A 23333-nucleotide genomic window follows, 5' to 3' on the forward strand; every position below is an offset into this window, starting at 1 on the left:
TCCGACTCTTTGTGACCCTATGGACTGTAGCCCACCAGGCTCCTCTGCTCATGGGGATTCTCCAGGCAAGAATACTGGAGTGGGTTGCCATGCTCTCCTCCAAGGAATCTTCGTGACCCAGGAATCGAACCCGAGCCTCTTACATCTTCTGCACTGGCAGGCTGGTTCTCTATCACTAGCACCACTGACATGAAAGGACACACCAATTCTCTAGGACTCCCTGCAGAAAACTACCATTTTTGTGTCCCTAATTTGGAAAGGATTGCATAGACTGGAACTGAAATAAACTTAGGTCAGCACAACGTCCAAACAAACTGTTTCATTAGCAAAATTCTCCCCAGACTTGTTTAATTTTAAATAACAGTAATATCCTTTTTGCATATACATACACACACACACATATTTTTTTAAAGTGCCTTCTTGCTCCTTGGAAAGTCATAACAATAAGTATTCTTCCAGAGGACAACTGAATAGCTGCCTAGTCTTTGATTATACAGGTACATCATAGCTTGCCTAACCAAAATACACAGTCAAAAATTTCTGCTTGGGGGCTTCCCTGGTGCCTTAGTGGTAAAGAATCTGCCTCCCAGTGCAGGAGACATGGGTTTGATTGAAGAAGGTCCCACATGTCTCAGGGCAACTAAGCCCATGAGGCACAACTACTGAGCCTGCGCTCCAGAGCCTGTGCTCCGCAACAAGAGAATCCACTACAGTGAGAAGCCCGTACTCCACAGCGAGAGAGTAGACCCTGCTCTCTGCAACCAGAGAAAAGCCGTTGCAGCAATGAAGACCTATCGTAACCAAAAATAAATAAATAAAATTACTTTAAAAAAACTTCTGCTCAAGATATATATATTAGTATTTTAACTATTTTAAATGACCATCCTTACACACACATAATTATTTCCATAGCATAAAATCTGAATCTGGCATTGATTGGACAAAAACACTTTTATAGTTTTTGATGCTTATTGTTTTACAAAAATCCAGGGATGTCCCACTATTTTACATGATCACCAGTGGATGTGAACATTTCTAGTTCCCTCTGATCTCAGGAAATGAGTCCTCACATGGTCTTTTGATGGTGGTGGTGGTTAGTGGTAGTGCCTTTATGTTGCTTTTAACTTTTGAAGAAATCTTTTTGGTCCTCACTGATAGCATCCCATATATACCAAGGGAACCAAGGGCTAAGTTCTTAACTGAAGAGAGGACAAGAGGACACTCCTGCTGACCATCTGTGCGTATCTTCTAAACACAGGGCCCTCAAAGGGCCTGGCCCACGGCCCCCAAATACAGCTGCAAGCACAAATCTTCAAGCCCTGCAAACCGGGATCTAGCCTGCTGTCTGCTTCAGTGCACACTTGCCAAGTGAATGAGGAAGTATTTGTTTATTATAGTCACAGCTTCTCCAAAATACAAGGAAAATAATTAGAAATAGGGCAGTTTCTGGAGTGAAGAATGTTTATTACCAACAAAAACAAAAACCAAAAACCCAATCATCTGCCTTACCTTATTTTTCTAACAGTTTAGCTTTTCCAAACCTGAGATTTCCCTCACCAGATAAACAAAGGAAAGATATTTACATTAACAGTATGAGGGGAGGAAGCGCTTGCTGCGTCATGCTAACATCTACCACAGAACAGAAACCTACGGCAAGATGCATCAGATAAGGACAAAAGTCTCTGGAGAACAGATCTGGACAGCGTAGGCATGTAACTATGTAGCTTACAGTCGTGTAGCTTGGAGCCCGTGTCAGCATCTCCGTTACCCAAATCCTATAATCCATAAATAATAATTAAGGTGTCCCTCTCTCTCTCTAGGAAAATAACTTGAAAATTAAGCTGCACACATAGATGCGGGGGAGCTCTGCCACCGGTGATGTTAATCAGCTTGGAATCCACAAAGGACTCCCTATGTTCCCAACCCATTTTTCTGACTTCATCTAAATGTTAGTACCTTCATTGCATTGTTGAGTTTTTAGGGGGAAAAACTCTCTGTTAAAGAGTTTTAGAATCATAAACGTCAGAATTAAAAAGATGCTGCAAATCATCTATACCCTCTAATTTTAAAAATAAAGACACTGTACCTCAGAGATGTTAGAAATGGCAGAACCCAAGATTGCGGAAATCATGACTTAATTCCATCTCCTCTGAAATCCTATTATAGCTTTCTTTTGTATTATTTATAATAGCTGTCTTTCATTAGAAGAATAGGAAAGCATGAACTATATTGGGTATTTGCCTTTAAGAAGTAAACCCTTGTAGTGTCAATTTATTTGGGGTGAAATTTTACAGAAACACAGAAGCTAGCTTTTTCATACACGTAGATGTCATTTAGATAATAGGAGACAACACAGCTGAATCCTGGAGTTGAATGGATTTTAAGTATTTTCTAGTATAATTACCTTCACATATGAGGTAACCAAAGACCTCAGAGGTTTTAATGTATATAGTTCAGTTCAGTCGCTCAGTCATGTCCGACTCTTTGTGACCCCATGAATCAAAGCACGCCAGGCCTCCCTGTCCATCACCAACTCCCGGAGTTCACTCAGACTCATGTCCATCGAGTCAGTGATGCCATCTAGCCATCTCATCCTCTGTCATCCCCTTCTCCTCCTGTCCCCAATCCCTCCCAGCATCAGAGTCTTTTCCAATGAGTCAGCTCTTCGTATGAGGTGGCCAAAGTATTGGAGTTTCAGCTTTAGCATCAGTCCTTCCAAAGAACACCCAGGACTGATCTCCTTTAGAATGGACTGGTTGGATCTCCTTGCAGTCCAAGGGACTCTCAAGAGTCTTCTCCAACACCACACTTCAAAAGCATCAATTCTTTGGTGCTCAGCTTTCTTCACGGTCCGACTCTCACATCCATACATGACCACTGGAAAAACCATAGTCTTGACTAGACGGACCTTTGTTGGCAAAGTAATGTTTCTGCTTTTGAATATGCTATCTAGGTTGGTCATAACTTTTCTTCCAAGGAGTAAGTGTCTTTTAATTTCATGGCTGCAATCACCAACTGCAGTGATTTTGGAGCCCAAAAAAAGAAAGTCTGACACTGTTTCCACTGTTTCCCCATCTATTTGCCATGAAGTGATGGGACCAGATGCCATGATCTTCGTTTTCTGAATGTTGAGCTTTAAGCCAACTTTTTCTCTCTTCACTTTCACTTTTATCAAGAGGCTTTTTAGCTCCTCTTCACTTTCTGCCATAAGGGTGATGTCATCTGCATATCTGAGGTTATTGGTATTTCTCCCAGCAATCTTGATTCCAGCTTGTGCTTCTTCCAGCCCAGCGTTTCTCATGATGTACTCTGCATAGAAGTTAAATAAGCAGGGTGACAATATACAGCCTTGACATACTCCTTTTCCTATTTGGAACCAGTCTGTTGTTCCATGTCCAGTTCTAACTATTGCTTCCTGACCTGCATACAGGTTTCTCAAGAGGCAGGTCAGGTGGTCTGGTATTCCCATCTCTTTCAGAATTTTCCACAGTTTATTGTGTCCACACAGTCAAAGGCTTTGGCATAGTCAATAAAGCAGAAATAGATGTTTTTCTGGAACTCTCTTGCCTCTTCAGTGATCCGTCGGATGTTGGCAATTTGATCTCTGGTTCCTCTGCCTTTTCTAAAACCAGCTTGAACATCTGGAAGTTCACGGTTCACGTATTGCTAAAGCCTGGCTTGGAGAATTTTGAGCATGACTTTACTAGCACGTGAGATGAGTGCAATTGTGCAGTAGTTTGAGCATTCTTTGGCATTGCCTTTCTTTGGGATTGGAATGAAAACTGACCTTTTCCAGTCCTGTGGCCACTGCTGAGTTTTCCAAATTTGTTGGTATATTGAGTGCAGCACTTTCACAGCATCATCTTTCAGGATTTGAAATAGCTCAACTGGAATTCCATCACATCCACTAGCTTTGTTCATAGTGATGCTTTCTAAGGCCCACTTGAGTTCACATTCCAGGATGTCTGGCTCTAGGTGAGTGATATAAGGCCACCCAATTAGGGGAGCATGGGGTTGGCAGAGAGTTGGTCACCACTGAACACACATGCCAGTATTACATAGTTCCTGGTTCAAGGGTCTTTCTACTATATCAGGCTGGATTTTCTATATTATAGTTAGGTACAGCACTGGATATTTTTAATTTATAAAGATTTTGGATGTTACAAAATATCAGTTCATGACTCATTCAGTGTCAAAGGCTGTGCACTATGGCCCTCCTATTTTTACTAATTTAAGAGTAATTTTTCCTCTCAAAGTCCAGTAGGTCCATTGACTTCAAAACATAAGATAAAAAGACCACAGCCCTGGCCCCTTATGGTGGAAGATGAACTAAGTGCTGAACAGCCAAGTAATGCTGAGGACATAGAACCCCTGTCACTAACAATTAGGTGAAACTTGCTCTTCTCTGCTCCTTCCTTCTGCTGCTGGCCACTTGTCAGAATCTTTCTGGCCAGGCTGCACTGACTGAGACTGCGTTGCCCGCAGCTCATCCATCTGAGGGTGAACACCCTAAACCAAAGCCTCCTGGACTCCCATCCCTTGGTGATAACAATGTTAGCATCTTCCTCTGCCCCTATCTGTGAGACTTAATCCACATTCCTCTTTGAATCTCAGTTTGCTCATGGATAAAATGGCAGCATTCAGTCTAGCCTTGCAGTCATACAGTCTATGACTTAAGGGATTGTTATGTTGATAAGAGTTCAAACCAGTCCATCCTAAAGGAAACTGGTCCGAATATTCATTGGAAGGACTGATGCTGATGCTGAAATTCTAATACTTTGGCCACCTGCTGCGAAGAACTGATCCATTGGAAAATACCCTGATGCTGGGAAAGACTGAAGGTGGGAGGAGAAGGGGACAACAGAGGATGAGATGGCTGGATGGCATCACTGACTCGATGGACTGAGTTTGAGCAAGCTCCAGGAGTTGGTGATGGACAGGGAAACCTAGCGTGCTGCCGTCCATGGGATCACAAAGAGCTGGACATGACTGAGTGACTGAATTGAACCATGTTCGTACAGGGGAAAGAGGGGGTGAACCCAGGTGGCCTCTTGATATACAGCATTTAAGTCCTGATCCTTCTTTCTCTGCCTCTCTCCAGCCAAGCCAGGCAGTCTGTAGGGGTGGAGTCACATACTTGAGTGGGTGGGAGAATGTTTGAGTGAAAAGAAATGCATGATCCCCAGAAACAACTGGAAGGGCCAGGGAGGGACAGGCAAACGTCAGAAAAAGCAGAGATGCTCAGGAACAAAGAAGGAATGACTCAGCCTCATATGAGATAAAACACTCTTAAGGCACAGGCTCAATCCTAGATTTTATCCTTCCAGGTCAAATGTTAGGGAAGTCACGTCCATGCTGGAGGAAATGCTGTCAGTAAGGACTTTGATGCTTTATTGCACTGAACTGGGGCAGCTCAGTAGCAAAGCGTTGCTGTAGTCCACCCAAAGGATGGAGCACACAGTCAACTATTAAAACCCATCTGGAAGACTTGTCCAAATGATGCCTCCTCCGGCCCAGCAGTGAGGCACACGTATAAATCTGAAACCACTGACCGGAGTTGGACTTACAAACCTTTCTTTCAAACTGTTACCAAGCTCAACCAGACACTGTCTACCTCCTCGTCCTATGATTCAGATCCCAAGATGGTACAGTTCTACAGGGAACCCTTCACATTTGTGGTCTGTTTATTTATTATGATAATTTTCTGGCAGGTATCAAGAACAGGTTTTAAAGAAAGAGCAGCAAAAGGACAAGAAACAGGGCAGCCTATTCCAAACTGACATAAACACCCATTACGGGCAAAGAGAACACAGAGCTTAAGTGTATGTTACCTATGTGCGCACGAACAACAATAGATGGGGTGATGTCACAATAGCTCTAGTTAGGGTCCCTAGATCTTACACTATTTTTATCAAGATGACAACCTTAAACAAGTAAAACTACTAACAAAATGTGAGAACCAGTAAGAACAAAAGTCCAGATTCCAGCACTGGGTGACCTACAGAAATTCTATTTTTAGTCTGGAAAACCTCTATGATGCAATAAACTCCCTCCCACACTCACTAGGGGCTTGCAGAGAGCTCTGGCAAGCCTCAGAATTAACAATAACCTTAATAAAAAGGGAGAGACTCAATCCAAACCCAAAATACTGCTTACCGCAGAGTTTATACATATGACACAAATCTGGAGCATTTCAGAAGGTCTGATGAACTGGATCACCGGTAAGGATAAGACAAGAGTTCCCACCTGTGCTTCCAAGTAGGTCACACTGAATGACTGCTTGTAGCAACAAAATGTTAACGATCTCTTCTCAATCTCAAAACTGGACTATATTTTTAGTGTTCTCTTTTTTAAAGTCAGGTTTATTGAGGTTTAATTTATGTAGAGTAAATTTCACCTTTTTACAGAGCAATTCTGTGGGTTAGAAAAAAACTTATAAAATTTGTGGCCACCATCACAATCAACATATAAAAATGGTTTCATCACACCCAAAATTCCCTTGTGTGCCCCTTTATAATCAACCTCTAACCCTAGCTTCTGATTTTTAAAAAACCAGACTGTATTATAATATAAATTTCAACACTGTTTAGACTTCCCCTTAAATATTTATCATATATCACTGATCCTAAGACATTACCCCCAACACACACACTCCTAGATTTGAACATTCTCGAATTATGATGTGTCTTATAATCAATGGCATTTTACCATTATAACTGAGAAAAAAAATTTTTTAGGAGTATATAAAATAATGATGTGTCATAATCTATAGTACCTTAAAAAAATCAATGAAGTATAATATCAAGTTTTTGTTGAATACTTACTATGTGCTAAGCATCCTACTGGGCACTAAAAGTACAAATATGAACAACAAGGACCATAAAGAACTATCACTCAAGAGGAGAGAGAAAAACAGTTATAATGTGGTCCTGTCTGTAACACAGGGCTATCCACTCGCTAGCACTAAATAAAATTACCCACCCTTCTTTCAGACAAAATTCTGCCCCAGTTCATATTATTTCATGTTCACAGGCAATGAGGACGGAAGAAGGACCATTCAGTTCCACTCTGCTCATTCCGGGAATGAGTTACGGCCACACCATCTGACAGATCTCCTGGGAACAATCCAGTGATTTCTTCCCTAATTCGCTGCTGTGGTAGAGGAGGCTCTTCCTAGTGTGAGACAGCTGCACGCCTTTTATGACCACGTCAAAAGACAAGTCACTCCAAATAACTGCTCAATCTGGGGGAGGCAGATACTCCGAAGCTTTCACACACATGCCTCAAAGTCCCCAGATTCTCCCCTGGACACATTTTAAAGCAGAAAGAAGAGAAGAAAAGTTAGCGTTCTTACCTGGTTCTTGAAAGTGCTCTTCATTTGATAGAGTTCTAGACAAGATAAGTATTAATGCTTCTTTAAACTGGTCAAAATGCACCTGAAAATAAAGAATTCAAAATAAATTAAAAATTCCATAGCCTTAAGGAAGCAAACCCATGTACAAGGTTCCAGAACCATTTGTTAGCATCCTGACAGCCTTGAAGGGAGTCCTAGAACCTGTTTTTGTTCCCACTTCTTCTTTTCTCTAAAGCACTAAAGACAAAATGGGATAATCATTTTACACACCAGAGTCACCAACACCAATGTCAACATTTGTTCAACCCCAAGGGGAAATAACACAGCAAAATCCTCTTTATAAACTCAGAAGAAGATAGGTTTTGAACTCAGTTTCTTTTATTTTTCTGAACGAGACCAGAAGAGAAAGATGTTAGGTGAGACACTAGAAAAAATTTTCCAAGTAAATGACCCTTTTTAACAATGTGCCAAAAATGCTTTCATCTCTTAAGACATTCTAGAAGAGAGTAAACTACCTTTCAAGGATGACTTGAAATACAGTCTTGCCTCAGGCAAGTAGATGATATTTATCTCCCAAGGCCCTAATTCTATAAACAAGTAGAAATCAACAGCATACACAAAGGATAAAAGAACCTTGGGAAGCATGCTCCCGAATTCTTAAAAATACAATTACCTTGACTAAAGTAGGATGGAACCTCAGTCTTACTGAAGTAAATACTCAGAATTGGTTATTGAAGCTTTATCTAATGTTTCGTGAGTACAATTTTGCACCAATATCCTTATCAGTTTCCTTGGCACATAAGGGAGAGTCCCTCTTCTCTTGGTGTGGTCCACAAATGGGACTGTTGGTATCATTTACTACTTTCATTATTAAAAAGAAAAAAGGGGCAGAGGATTGTACAATTCTTGAAAAAAACAAACAAACAAGCAAACTCAGAACTGGGATATTAAAGTAGTAAAATGGTTTTCTTTATAGCCAAGTACATTATTCTACAACTTAAATTCACATGATCTCACCATGGGGCAGAAGCGAGAGTCGGTATTTCTTCTCACCATAATTATAGTTTAATAACATGATACCTATTTATACAGAAGCCCATATGTAAATACAAAGTTGATAAATTCATAATGTGTGCTGCTGTGGGTCTCTTTGGGACATCATTACAAAACATTGCCTAGGAGTTTAAATATAGGTGACAGATAAAAACCACTTCTGAATTAAATGTGGAAAAGCAGCAAACCTCATTAGTTATCTAAACAACAAATCATATGTCTTATTCATGCAAATCAATGCGAGAGAGGAATCCACTGAGATTCACCTCGGGGTGTCATAACACTGTGTATGCTTGCAATTTACCACACTCCCCCAAAGTACATGTGATTTCTCTACCACATCCATTTTGATTACTTGAAACTGCTTTCTAAATCATATTCCTTTAGATCATACAGACTAAAAGCATATTTATGGAGCCACAGCAGAAGTCTATTAAGGAAGGGCGGGCATCTGCTAAGGAGCCAGTGAAGGATTAAAAGATCATAGAATTATAAACTGCTCATTAGGTTTCACATCTGACAAATCACAGAAATACCAGGGAGAGGAAAGAGGGCCAGCTTTTGGCAGTGGCAGATGTGAGTCAGGCACTGTGGCATCCAGATTTGGTTAACCAGGGGCAAGACCATCTTCCCAACCAGCCAGCTCACAAACATCACATACCCAAGCCCCTCCTACTCAGGGCATCTCCCACACTGGCATCTACTACTTCTTACCAGGATCATGCCTTCCTCTGAGGGTGGGCAGGAGAAGGGTGAGGAGCGAAGGCTCTATATGCCGGAGCCAGCTGGCTGGAGGTTCTGACTCTGGCTCAGCCACTCACCTGCTTCTGTGAAATGGCTCAATTACTAAACCTCTCCAAGCTTTAGTCTGCTCCTCTTGAAAAGTGGGGCTATGGAACAACTAATTTTTATGATTCATTCAGCAGATATTTATTGGGCCACTGCTATGTGCCAGGCCCTATCCTAGGCCCTGGTGATAGAGCCTCCATATTCTCAGAAATGGTCACAGGGAGTCAGGCAGGTACTTTGCCAAAAGCATTACATGTATTTTATGTTATGTATGCTACCACCTCCCTCATAACAGCTTTAGGGAGATAAAATGAGAGTTACATAAAGTCTCTCAAACTTCCTAGCACTCGTGCAGTTCAGTTCAGTCACTTAGTTGTGTTCAACTCTTTGCAACCCCATGGACTGCAGCACACCAGGCTTCACTGTCCGTCACCAACTTCCAGAGCTTGCTAGGTACTCAGTAAGTGGTAGTAGCCACTACCAATAGGACCAGTAATAGGATGACTATTTTCACCACTTTCACAGAGAAATGGCTATGTTTTCCAAGCAAAGCCACTGACCATGAGAATGACCCAGCCCAACCAAGTGCAGGGTGGGGTGAGAGCGGGAGAGCCGGGAGCCTGCCTCCCCCAGGATCTGTGCAGCTGCCCAGCACCGGAAAAGCAGGTCTGGTCTGCTGTGTTCGGGGACCCCAGCTCCTTGATTCTACTCTCTCTTAGGGAATCAGTGGGCATGACCAAATGAAACTGGAGTCCCTCGTTGCCACAGTTAGTTAATGAGTTGAAGAGAAGGAGGCTCCTGTTTCAAAAGGGTGGTTCCTGATTTGAGACTTTCACATCCTTTCTACCTGACTCTGTGGGCCTCCGCTGGGTCTTCTCAAGGTGGCAGTTTTGATAGAAGTCATTGGAAAGAGCCCTTCAGAATTTTGTCCTAATGTAGTTCAACCCAGTGAGGACTAGCCGCACAGATGACTCAGGGGTCTCTGTATCTCAAATTTACTCCCCCAACCCCCACTGCTAAATGGGAAAGAGATTCAGTTACTAGAAAATTATATTAATGCAAGTCCTGGGGGCATTATTGTAGGTTCATTCCCTCCTGGACATTTAGCCAGCTGACTTGCACAACATCCAGGAGCGACAGGCCCCTATACGTGTGTTATTAGTCTGTTTGATAGTGTCCCATAAGTCCCTTCTGTTCTCTATGTCTGTCTTTTGCTCCTGTGATTAGACGAATTTTACTGCCCTATCTCAAGGCAGGCATCCTTCTGCTAAATTGAAAGGAGAGAGGCTCAGAGGAGGCATGTCCTTTCCCAAGGCTGCTGGTCTTGAAGTGACAGAGTACCAGGAGAACTCAGGCCTTCTGCCTGGACTCATCAAAGTCCAGCCCCCTGCCAGTCCCAGCTCCCCCCACCCCTCACTCCTGGTCTGACCTCTCAAGGAGATCCCTCTGTTGCTCCAGGTCACATCAACTTTACACAACGTCACCAGGTGTAAAGCCGGACACTGAGGCTTCAGGACACGAAGCCTCTCCTGAAGGACACGAAGGCAAGAGTATACATAACCTCTGCCCTCAAGTGGTTTACCAGCTACAGTCCAGATTCTAGAGGGTGTGGTGGGGGGGAGCGGGGCGGACAAGGGAAGAAAGTTGATTAGCAACTACAAGGCTGAAACTGACAAACGTTTGAGACACAAAAAAATGAAAAGAAAAAATAATTCCACTGTATGTGTGTGATTTTATATATATATATATATATAAATATATATATTATCTATCTATCTCACAACTTCTTTATCCATGGACATCTAGGTTACTTCCATGTACTGGCTATCGTAAACAGTGCTGCAGGGAACACTGGGGTACCTGTGTCTTCTTGAATTACGGTTTTCTCAGGGTATATGCCCACTGGTGGGATTGCTGGGTCATATAGTAGTTTTATTCCTAGTTTTTTAAGGAATCTCCAGCCATGATCATGGTTGTTATCAATTTACATCCCCACCCAGAGTGCAAAAGTGTTTCCTTTTTATTCAACCATAAAAAGGAACAAATGTGAATCAGTTGAACTGAGGTGGATGAACCTAGAGCCTGTTATACAGAATGCAGTCAGAAAGAGAAAGACAAATATCGTATATTAACACATACATGTGGAATCTAGAAAAATGGTACTGATGAACCTATTTGCATGTCAGGAATAGAGACATAGCTGGGGGAGAAGAGGCTGGGATGGATTGAGAAAGCAACACTGACATATATACTGTGTAAAATAGCTAGTGGGAAGCTGCTATACAACACTAGGAGCCCAGACTGGCACCCTGTGATGACCTAGGGGTGTGGGATGGAAGGGTAGAGGGAGGCTCAAGAGGAAGGGGATAGACATATAGCTATGACTGATTCATGTTGTTGTATGGCAGACACCAACACAACACTGTAAAGCAATTATCCTCCAATTAAAAAAACAAACAAACAAATAAACAATCAGTAGCTCTAATTTAAAAAAAAAGCTGGTAGGGGGCTCTGATAAAAGAGTATGTCCTAGTAGGCCAACAAGGAAAAGAAGGACAGTTTTTTGACATCTGACTTCAAGATATTCACAAGCAGAGCGTACAAGTTTCCAAAATGGACTTAGGATGTATTAAATCAGCTACATCTTAGAAGGAAAAAAATTTATAAAAGACTAAACATGATTATTAACTCAGGGGTTCTTCATAACCCAACACTGTCTATCTGGGTAACCTCTTCTTCCTCCACAAGGAGAACCTACAGGTCTAAAGCAAATGCCTGGCAGGCTGATCGAAACAGCTGGAGCAGCTGTAAGTCTTAAGTTGATCTTTATTTTCCTTCTTGTGAGGACAGAGACATTGGACCCTCTGCCTTAAACAGCAGTAAATTCCACATCTTTCAAGAGAGTTCCCTAAAAGAAGCAGGTGACTGCTATTTTTCATCAGAGCTCAAGATTACTGATGGGGCAGAAAAGCCCCTCAGGGCACAACTCAGAACCAAAAAACGTGAATAAACGCTCTCTATTGTGAAGAAGTGGGGATCCAAGGGGCTCACTCAGTTCAGTCCCTGAAAATTTTTAAGTACCATTTTTATCCTCCCAGGGAGCTTTACTATTGTGTTCTGTTAAAATTTAGAAGTCTTCAGAAATATTCAATGTAATTAAATCTCACACGGTAACCAGCTTTGATAGCCATGCATACCTTGGTCGGTCCCCCCTCATTTGAATAATAACTGCTGCCAAGCATTTTACAAGCATCCCTACACCCTGTATGCCTCAAAGGGCAGTTTGCAGCAATGGGAAAATTACCTGACTGACTGAAAATACACATGACATTCAAACTAAATTAACAGGAAGACTAGTCAAGTCTGATATTTTCTGTCATGTGTCACCAGTGCTTAATAGAAATTTACTTCATCTTTCTTCCTCTCCAAATTTCATAGGAATGCTTTTTGAGAAACACAATTTGCCTCTCTGAAAAAAGAATTTAAGCATGGCATAATAAACAGATGCTATTTCAAACCACACACACAAAACCCTGCAACAGGAAACAGAAGGAGGAACTTAAATTGCATGAAATCATCTCGTGCAATCATGGAGATCAGATGCACACACATTTCCCCATGTGAGCAGGCAGAACTTCAAACAGACCCGAGATGAGAGGGCTTAAGCCAGGATTCAACATAGTGCACTTATTGGACCAAAGGCCTACGTAACTCTCATCACACTTAGGAGGTTTGCATCTATTAATGGAGAAATCAAAGAAAGGACTTTCAAAATGTTAAACGTTAGCTGAAATGGGTATAGAAATACGGACTCACCAGAAGGCTGATGTAGAGGAAAAAACCATTGACAGCATTATGCAAAGAGAAATGACACAGAAGAACAAAGAGACCTGGTTTCGTAATGAAAGATTCAGTTACAAAATATTTTCTTCTAAATACAGCATTTGGGTTATTGGAGCTTAAAAGTCATTTACTAGAAACAACGTGGAGAGAAGCCAAGGCCATTTTCAAAGGTGGGTTTGTAAAGGCTAAAGCAACCATATAACTCCAAGACAGTTCCAAGGAGTTCTGCCTACAGATGGAAATAGATACAAACCACTGCCACTCAAGAGAGTTGCTAGTGATTCCATTCTCCACTTGAATGAGCTTTCTCAAAAAACCATTCCTGGGAATTCATCATATATCAAAAACCTACTCTCAGTGTGTAAGGGATAGAGGAGGGGAGTGTACAGAGAGACACAGGACACAGAAGTTACCTACCTGCCTGGCTCCAAAATAAGCTTCTGACACGCACAGTCTAAGGCAACTTCATCACAATCTAATAAGGAGGATATTATTTTTTCCATCATACAGATGAAGAAACTGAGGCTCAAAGTATTTAAGATAACAGGTATACATGGCTAAAAAGCAGCAGGAATCAGTACCTGAATTCAGGTCTGATTCAAAGACTGCTTTACAACATATGGTCTCCATGTGGTGGGTGTGAGGGTGAGGGGTGGGAGGTGGAGGGTTGAGAGGTGGAAGGTGGGGGGTGAAGGGTGGGAGTTGGGGGGGAAGGGCGAGTTGCAGGGAATGGAGAATGAGATCCATATTTGTATATGTGCAGTCTGAGGAGAGATGCATTCAAACTCAGGGACTGGAAAATCTGGGTTCCCATCTCAGCACTGCTTCAAATGAGTTGCCTGACCTTGGACAAGTCATCATCCTTTTTCCAAGTTCTGGGTTGTAGGTTTTTCTGTCATACAGATGGACACTGAAGAACTTTCAGTCCCCTGCATCCAAACAAGAAGCTACTCATAAAAGTATAAACGGAATACTGTAGAAGCCTAATGACCATTCCTGATCATATCACTATTTTCTCTGGTGAGACTGACGGTCATTACTGAAATAGAGTAGGTAGAAAAGAACAGCTATTTAGCACTTGCTCCTGCCTCTTGTTGAGAATGGAAGGTCTTTCCAATGGGCTTCCCTTTGCTCTTACTTTATGCCAGATTAATGCCTCGCGAGGGTCACAGTACACAATACCAAAGGCAATTTTGCTGTGAGGTTGATAAGAAAGTATTAATAAAGAAAAGTAGCAAGTCTTGTAATCTCTTAATCAGGTCTTCTTGTCTATAAATGTGAATTATAGATCCTTAGGAGTTCAAATCAACCCCAGATGACATGGTTGTAAAGGAATGGAGTAATAGACATAGAGTCACAAGACCAAAATAGAACCAGAAAATGTCCCTCAGAAGTATAAATTATCACCACCAGAAAGTACTGCTGTACTTCTGATCCACTTTTCAAATGGTTAAAACGTGTATTGTTCTTGTTGTTCAGTCACTAAGTTGTGTCTGAGTTTTTGCAACCCCATGGACTGCAGCATGCCAAACTCCTCCATCCTTCACTATCTCCTGGAGTTTGCTCAAATTCGCATCTGTTGAGTCGGTGATGCTGTCTAACCATCTCATCCTCTGCCACCCCCAGTGAAAGAAATCTTAAAAAGCTTAATGAAGTGGGAACAAACAAACCAGCAGATCACCATATAAAATTAAACATGATGTTTATAAAAGAACTCCAAGCACTTGAAAATGAAAAGTGGGGAAACTGGGTGGAATTATATATTTGTACAGTTCTCAAATTTTAATACAAAAATTCCAAAGTGCCTTTGATGACCGAAGTCCACATACGTTTGGTCCTCTTTGGAAACCAGGGGTAAGTTCTGCTACCAGATTCTAGAGAGTGTCAAGGATGTGAGATGCTAATTCTTTATCATCCAGATTCATATTAAAGAGGACATCAGGGCAACTCAGGAGGCAGCTTTGTCTTAAAGTTAAAATGTTCCATGAGGAAAAGAAAATGTATTTTTAAAACTGGAACTAACTAAAGGCTTCAACAAAAGCAAGGTAAATTATCATCTTTATGTTCTGATTTCTAATAAAGGAGGTAGAGAGGTACATGGAAGCCCTTCATTTAAAAGACAATAAACAGGAAGCACCTACAACTAGAGTCAACTGCTTAGATGAAAACTTGGTTTAATAAATGAGCTAATATGGTTCTCTTTCGCAAATGTTTGTAGCAGTTACTCCCAGTACTATTATTCACCTACCAGGAATGTTACCTAATCAGTGTATAAGTTCCCAGTATCTTGAGGGGTCTGACCCGCCTGACCAGTGCTTACCTGATAACAAAGATACAAGTAGAGCTCTTTTGATAATCTAGTAGGAAACACCTACCAGCAATGTCCTCTTTCCTTTAAGTCAGTGATCCACAATCTCCGGGCATTTCAAACACTTACAAGATAACTACCAAGTGCGTGCAGGCTAAGTTGCTTCAGTCATGGATGACTCTTCGTGACCTTACAGACCATAGCCTGCCAGGCTCCTCTGTCCATGGGATTCTCCAGGCAAGAATACTGGAGTGGGTTGCCACTTCCTCCTCCTGGGGATCTTCCCAACCCAGGGATTGAACCTACGTCTCTTGGGTCTCCTGGATTGGCAGGCAGATCCTTTACCACAAGCGCAACCTGTGAAGCCCACCCACCCTGGTCAGGGGAATATGACTTCAAGTCTTTGCAAGAGCAAAGAGGGCAATCTGAGGGCCAATTAATAAAATATATAAAAATGGCAAGTTGATTTAAGTTAGTTTCCTTAATAACTGTCAAAAGAAACATTAGGATTAAAAAAAGAAAAGAACAAGAAGCTACAAAAGATGGATCTTAAGATAAAAAATAAACAGATAATATTCATCTTCTTAGGTGAAGGGGGAAATGATTTTTACCATATTTCTTTTTCAAGAAGAAAGATTAATTCAGCCAAATTCCAAAGGAGGTAAAAGTTATTTATTTTGTTTTGTTTAAAAATTATACTTGGACTTCTCTGGCAATTCAGTGGGGAGGACTCTGCACTTTCACTGTCAAGAGCCTGGGTTCAATCCCTGATCAGGATACTAAGATCCTGCAAGTCAGGCAGTGCAGCCAAAAAAAAAAAAAGGGAGTAAATGTATCAGTTCTTTAAAAAAGAAATTATATTTGTTATGATATAAAAGACAGAATTAAAACCACAAGCATGCAGGAAGCTGATGGATATTAATGTACTCAAAAGCCAATTTAATGGAAAAGTTTACAATAAACATAAGTTGCACCCATACCAAAAGGCCATTAGAATGCTGACATATGGGACACAGATAATACATATTTGTCAAATTAGTGAGTAGATGAATATACTTAGGTTTGTCATGCTATTATTCTTTCTCCCTTTTTATTAAGCCAAACTGCTAACTCTGACATATTTTTCTATAAATACCATCTAAAGAGAGGGAAGATGCTGGCATTAGAAACAATTTATAATTTTATAATTCTACAACTTATGATCCGTATTTAATATATCATGGTGGTAGAACTTAGAATTCTCCAGTGAAGTCGAAGGAATTTTTTTCCTTACAATTTAAAATTGTAGACCATATAGAGTATCTTAACAGCATATGGCGCAGTTTATGTGATCATCTGAGAATAATTCAGTTTCATAAAAAATGCAAATTTAACAGTAGTGCATTAATTCATGCCAACTCTGCTCTCAAGACAACCACCAGGGACCTTCCCCATGAAATCAATATGCATACATCTATTTAACTTTTATCACTGGATAAGTAAATATCACGCTATAGACCACTTAGGTATTCATTATTCACAAGCCAAGAGCAAATTTAAAAGTGGGTTGGTAGTGTCAAGTTGTTAACGAATCAATCAATAACTGGTCCACTGTGTTAGTCTGCCAAATGAGGGCAAAGACGCACAACACCTGGAGAGTGGGCTGTCAGTCTGCTGCCAAGGGGCAATCTATTTACAGCAGAGGGTTCTGTGTTTCACTGGCTCTCAAGGAAACCTGAAGTCATATTCTGTCTTCTCTGGTTTTAATAAGCTTGATACTATCCCTCAGATACCGAAAGGACTCAGATCCCAAAGGACCACAGTGGGAAATGAGATTCTGTGGGCTTCTGATAGTGTCTGAGATGAAGAAGGAACAAGAAAACAGTTGAATGCCTTACACGATGAGGAGCAAGTGGTTTAATTCTCAACGCTCCCATTTTGGTTGCTTTCAAAGCAAGATTTTTGCCTTTTTTTTTTTTTTTTAGGGATCACATGTATTTATAAGCAGCTAATCCTCCCCCAAAGTTACCAAAAATGGTTTCATTTTTGCAAAAATCTCATACTTTCTTTAAGTGGGAGTCCTGTTAGATGCCACCTTCATGGTGCCAAGCCCCCAAGAACATCATCCCCTGTACATTAACTTCAGGATGATCATCACTCCTATTTCCCATCACAGAGTGCCAGTACACTGCCCTGTGTCTGAGGTCACCTGCCCAATGTTTCAGTTAAGAGACAGCGAAAATGAAATGAAGAAAAGGAAGTTTGGTCACTAGAATAAAGCTGAGCTTCACAGTTGCTTCCTCGATTTACACCCTGTGATAAAAACAAACATCTACAAAGTGTCGGCAATGGCAGCAACAGAGCTCGAAAAGTACTGCCCATTTTTCCTTCTCATCCATTCAGAAAACCAACTGCAAGATTCAACTCAAAGCCAAACAAATGATGCTTTCAATTTTAGTTATGAGAATTGAAGACACGAGCAGGTCATGACATCCTTCCCACTAATAGCAAGAGGAACCGCTTTCACCTCTTACTCATCTCTGTGACCTGATCTACAGGGAGAACATGGCTATTTGTTTTCATAGGTAAAACTTAACATCAGCACACATGCACATCCCTGCTGGAAGCAAGTCATGCTGGGTTTTAAATGAATCTGCACAGTATTTATTTACCCTCCTGTCTTATTTCCTGGGTGAAAGGTTTAATTAATACTTTATCCTACAAACAGTCCTCACAAGAAATAGCTTTATGTTTATAGTTTATAAACGTCCTAGTGAGCTGCTCTTCCTGGGAAGGCAGTTTTCTCACTGTAAGTTCCTTCACTTCAGTGGAAATCTCAGCCTCCTCCCTTGATGAGTGTGGAGTCCATAAAACGCACCGCAAAGAGTTGGAAAACATCCTCGGTACCTTTTTCTCTTCTCGTCTAAGATGCTCAGTGTACACTTTTTTCACTCCAGAGCACAAATTAAAGCAGGCCCTGGTCACCGCAGCAAACTGCACTGCTGTGTTGCTTCCATTACATCCCATCTCCCGCCCCCCCCCCCCCCCCCCCCCCCGCTGTTCATCAGGTTAACAGCTAACAGCACACAAGGCTAGAATGTTAGAAACAAGTTGCAGCGCCTGTGGTTTGCTCCACCCTCCCCCAACCCCACAGCACAGAAACCGCACCCACTTCCCACCGCCCGCCTCTCTGCGGGCCTTACCCGGCCCAGGAGGTTGTCCTGAAGCAGCGTCTCCTGCAGCACTGGGGCCACCTCCTCCAAGCTCAACATGTGGCAGAGGTCGGTGAGTTCCTCCTGTCCCAGGGACCCGGTGCCCGTCGTGTCAAAACTGTCAAACAGCTCCTTGAGTCGGGCCTCATGCTGGTCCTGCTCTGCCTCATCCATCCCATCGCCCGCAGCGCTCACCTGTGCGGGACATAGACAAGGCCTGGTTATGGCAGCGCTGGAGTCCTGCCGCCCCTTGCATGCCGCCCCCACGCTTGCCAGTCCCTTGGGAATGCTGGGTGTGTCCTGGGCCCCTCGTTTTGGTCGATCGGGGCCTTGTGAGGGTCAGCGGGGGAGGGAGGTAACACTGCACACCTCCCAGTGAAGCCTTTGGGCCTCCAGGACCCAGTCCAGGCCAGGGGAGCTCCCACACACACTCACACCAGGTGCATATCCACAACGTCGGGTCCTGACAGGGTCACCAGAAGGAAGGAGTCTCCTGGGCAGAAAGGCGCCTTTCTCTCCTGCCCAGCCTCAGGCAGGCAGCCAGTGTGTCAAACTCAAGACAGAGTGGTCAGGACTCAGAGAAGGTGAAAAGCCACTCCTGCCACCCACCCCTTCCAAATGCAGTGATTGTTAGTGACAACAGACGGCAGGACCAGAGCATCCACGCAATACAGCAAGCTCCAGAAGACCTGCCAGATGTTGCAATCTGCCAAACTGTTTCATTTCTCTCCGTCCAGCCTAGCTGCCCCTCTTTGTAGTCAGACCAGAGGGATGCAGCAAAGAGGCACTGGGTGAACATGTCTGATACAAAACCACCCCTCTTTACATGAGACCAAATGCCTCTTACATGAGTTGCTCAAAAATGGCAACTCAGTTAACTTCACTGCTGCAATTACGTGTGGTGTGACAGGAAGAGTATTCCCTGAAGCTTGCTTTAGCCCCAGGGAGCTTTAGGTAAGGCCTAGTTGCCTAGAGAAAGAGGAAAACACCACTTCAGCCTTTTAGAAAGACAGTGAGATTCGAAAGAACCACAGACCACTTGTGAATCATGCAGAATCTTGGGACCCTCTACAATCTAGACCACTGAACCTCTGTACTCCTGATGAAGAGGTCTTCCATCTCTCTGACCCACCCCAATTCCAGCCTTTCCATTTTCCCATCTTTCACAGGATTCATGAAAACACAGAGTTATCAATAACTCTCAGAGTCATTTTTGTTAAAATATATATCATAAAAGTCTAGGTCCCTTCCAGTTGAAGAACGAAATTTGGTTTTTTGCTTGCATAATCATTTGCTTCTATTGTGTTGGGATTTCCAATGAAAGTCTGAAACATTTGCATCTAAAGGTACCTTCACCATGATGCAATGGAAGCCAAGCATGACAGACATATATACCCTTGAGAGGGTGACCTCAGCCATCTCAAACACGACTTGCAGCATTAGTCCCTTGACTATTAAAAGCAGCACCCTAAAAAATAGATAAATAAAGTATTTATCTTGCCAATATAATTTTTCTTGGGATAAAAAAGATAACATGGCCACTCTATTAACAGAATTTTGGGTGTGCGGTATCGTAATGTTCACTATATATGCGCTGCTATACAGCAGCTCTCTAGAACTTTTCCATCTTGCATGACTGAAACTCTGCACTCACTCCCCAGTAACCCTCCATTTCTACTCTGCTAGCCCGTGGCACACCAATATTCTACTTTTAAAAGCACACATTTAAGTAAACCAAGTCCTGGATCAGAAAACTGTACCTTAGAGGCGATGTTATAGGGCACATCTTTACAATCACGGGGACCACACACATTAAGATGTTGCACACAGCCAGACCTGAAAATAAACAAGCCTTCTAGAACACATCAGTGCTGCTCTAGGCTGGGTTGCCTTCTTTCCTCAGACGCCTATTCAAAACATGACAAGCTAACACAGAGCGAACAACCATCCCAAGGCTCTCAGCAGAACTGAGTGAACTCAGAAGATGGATTGAACAGCTAGGCTGCGCATTACAGGGATAGAGGTAATGTTCTGCTCCAGGCTCCTGGTCTCCAAGGTCTCCTCTCCTAATTACCAGTTTCTCTATTATGGTGCTGCTAGCTCTGGCTGCCTTCCCAGGATTGGTCTGTTGGCTTAACTAATCAGCACATAAATGTTTACAAAATAACGTGAGAGTGTGACATAAACATCAAAACACCAGAAAGGAACAACCAAGGTGTTAGGCAAAGCTATAACCCACTCCAGTATTCTTGCCTGGCACAGAGGAGCCTTGCGGACTACAGTCCATCGGGCTGCAAAAGAGCTGGACACAACTGAGCAACTGAGCACAAAAGTTAGGAAATTAGACAATGCCAAGGCTTGGCTAATGAAATTCACTTAGCATCTGCCCACCTCATCATCAACTAAGATCTGTTGAGAATCCCCAAGATGCTCTGGGATTTTCAAGGTTATCACAGCTCTCAGACTTAGTCTGAGTTTTACAGTCCCCTGGGCTAGAATTTTTAAAAATTTATTTATTTTTAATTTTTTGGCCATCTTTTTTTAATCCCAGGAAAAATTATATTAGCAAGATACACGTTTTTTTTTTTTTTTAAGGTGCTGCTTTCTATAGTCGAGGGGCTAGTTCCCGTGGCACATGGGATCTCAGTTCCCCAAGCAGGGATCAAACCCAAGAGCCCTGCAGTGGAAGTGTGGAATCTTAACCACTGAACTGCCAGGGGAGTCCCTAGGCTAGAATCTGATCAACTTCATAAAAGTTAGACTATTCTGCTTCTTCCTGATTTTGCATATTTTTTTAAAACACAAAAGTGAAAGAACTCTAACACTTCCCCTTTTAAAAATTACTTTTAAGGGGTAGAAACTTGTCCATCTAAACCAATGAAAGAAGACCATGAAAGTCACAACAGTTATGTGTATCTGAGTTTATTCACCCATTGGCAACTGTAACCATATTTGTTTTCTAGTCTGTGAGTCTGTTTCTGTTTTGTAAATAAATTCATTTGTACTTCAATTTAAAAAGAAAAAACACCTCACGATGTACTAAGAAGTCTCAATCTTATTCATGGCTTTGAACCTGATAAACTATCACATCCTGCTCTTTACAAGGTCATGGGATTTTCACTAATTCAAACCTTTCATCTCATAGCAATTTTCCTTTTTTATCTCTTTATTTCATCTCCCTCCTTCCCAAGAACTGTGCTCAGTAAAACAGTCTTTTGACTTAACAGGAAAAACAGCCCCACCCCTGCAGAACAAATGATCATATGGAAACGTCCAAAAGATGTTACATATGGTGACAAGCTGTCAGTACTCTTCTGGCACAAAAGGCGTTTTCACTGGTTGATATTATTCCCCAAATGTTCATCAGTTATTTCATGTGCAAGAACTATTTTTCTCCTCATTTGGCAGAATTTTCTTTAACAGCAAGGTCCATGATTTCAGTTTCTTTTCTAGCTTCCCAATGCTTAGTACAGTCTATTCTTCAAACCAGGAACTCAGTAAACGTCATGCAGTTAGTATATGAGATACCTTGCAAGGAAACTTACCCTGAATGAACATTACAGAAATGAGCCTATGAAGACTTTGAAACACCTACTTCTTCCACAAGAAGACACAACCAAGCATAAGTTGAAGGCGAACACTCACTGTCAAACTGTGCCATGGAGACCATCTTAAGTTTGATTCTACAAGTTAGTAATTAAGGATTCACAAACTTCAGCTGCATTTTGTTGTTGTTACAGGGTATGATTTTGGAGGAAAATCTGTTTAAAATACTTTCCCAAGTTCCCTTGTCTAGAGAATGAGAATAATAATACCAAGCTGGAAGGTTGTTTTGAATGTTAAATACAGCAAGCAAGAGCAGCTAATCCCAGAGGAAATAGCTACAAGAGGTTAATTGAGAAAACAACCAAGAAAATACCTGCAATTTACAAAGGAGAGGTAAACTGAAGAGGGGTAACTTATATACATCAACCGGCCATAGTCCTGCCTTCCAAAAATCAAAACAGGAGTTGTGGAATACCCTAGAAAGCAAGAACAGGTGGGGGGATGTATTATGCGTATAAGCAATACCATATTACTAAATGGTAACAGCAGTAGGTAATGTTCAGGGCTTCCTCGATTTTCAAAGGCAGATTATTGATAAATTTAATGTCAAACATAAGCAGAAAGGCTGAACTATAGTTGAGAGCTCAGAAGATTTTTTGTTTTTCTTTTTAACTTCTGAGAATTTACTATAAGTCTGTCCCATGCTGAGTACTTCACAAAAATTATCTCATTTAAAGCCTCCTAATTCTTTAAAGTAGATATCATATTCCCATTTAATATGTAGAAACTGGGGCCTGGCAAAGTCAAGCTACTTGTCCAGTGATTTAACATTAAATATGGCCATGGGCCCGGGACTTGAACTCTGGTATGACTTTAAATTATACTGTCAACCTTACACATGCACACAGAACACATGAATGGGACCTCTGGAACGGTATCATTGACAAATCTCTCATCTCCACTTTTATGTATTAACCAGCTGTATCGTACAAAGCACCAGAAACCATCATTTAATACCTGGTGGCCACAAACTCCTCCAAATTGGAATAGGGAGGAATTCCATGGGGTGCCTTCCTCCCTATATCCTTTGATTCATTTATTGAATAACTATGGGTTAGATAGCATCACCAACTCAATGGATATGAATCTGAGCAAACTCTGGGAGATAGTGAAGCCTGGCGTACTGCAGTCCAAGGGGTCACAGAGAGTCAGGCACAATTTAGCGACTGAACACCACCAACCACATAGC

At 41.9% G+C, this 23333-nt stretch overlaps 1 protein-coding gene across 5 annotated transcripts in view; it reads right to left on the minus strand.

Annotated features, from left to right (window-relative positions):
* Positions 1 to 23333, minus strand: part of NIN (ninein) — a 103552-nt gene that overhangs the window by 75040 nt on the left and 5179 nt on the right. For all 5 annotated transcript variants that reach the window (XM_069596134.1, XM_069596135.1, XM_069596136.1 and 2 more), the window contains exons 3-4: positions 18530 to 18733; positions 7355 to 7436 (exon numbers count right to left, since the gene is read on the minus strand). In XM_069596134.1, the coding sequence (XP_069452235.1) occupies positions 7355 to 7436; positions 18530 to 18712 (265 nt within the window). In that variant the 5' untranslated portion in view covers positions 18713 to 18733. The remainder of the gene's footprint in view (positions 1 to 7354; positions 7437 to 18529; positions 18734 to 23333) is intronic.

Source organism: Ovis canadensis, chromosome 7, assembly GCF_042477335.2.
Source record: "Ovis canadensis isolate MfBH-ARS-UI-01 breed Bighorn chromosome 7, ARS-UI_OviCan_v2, whole genome shotgun sequence".
Taxonomy (NCBI): Eukaryota; Metazoa; Chordata; class Mammalia; order Artiodactyla; family Bovidae; genus Ovis; species Ovis canadensis.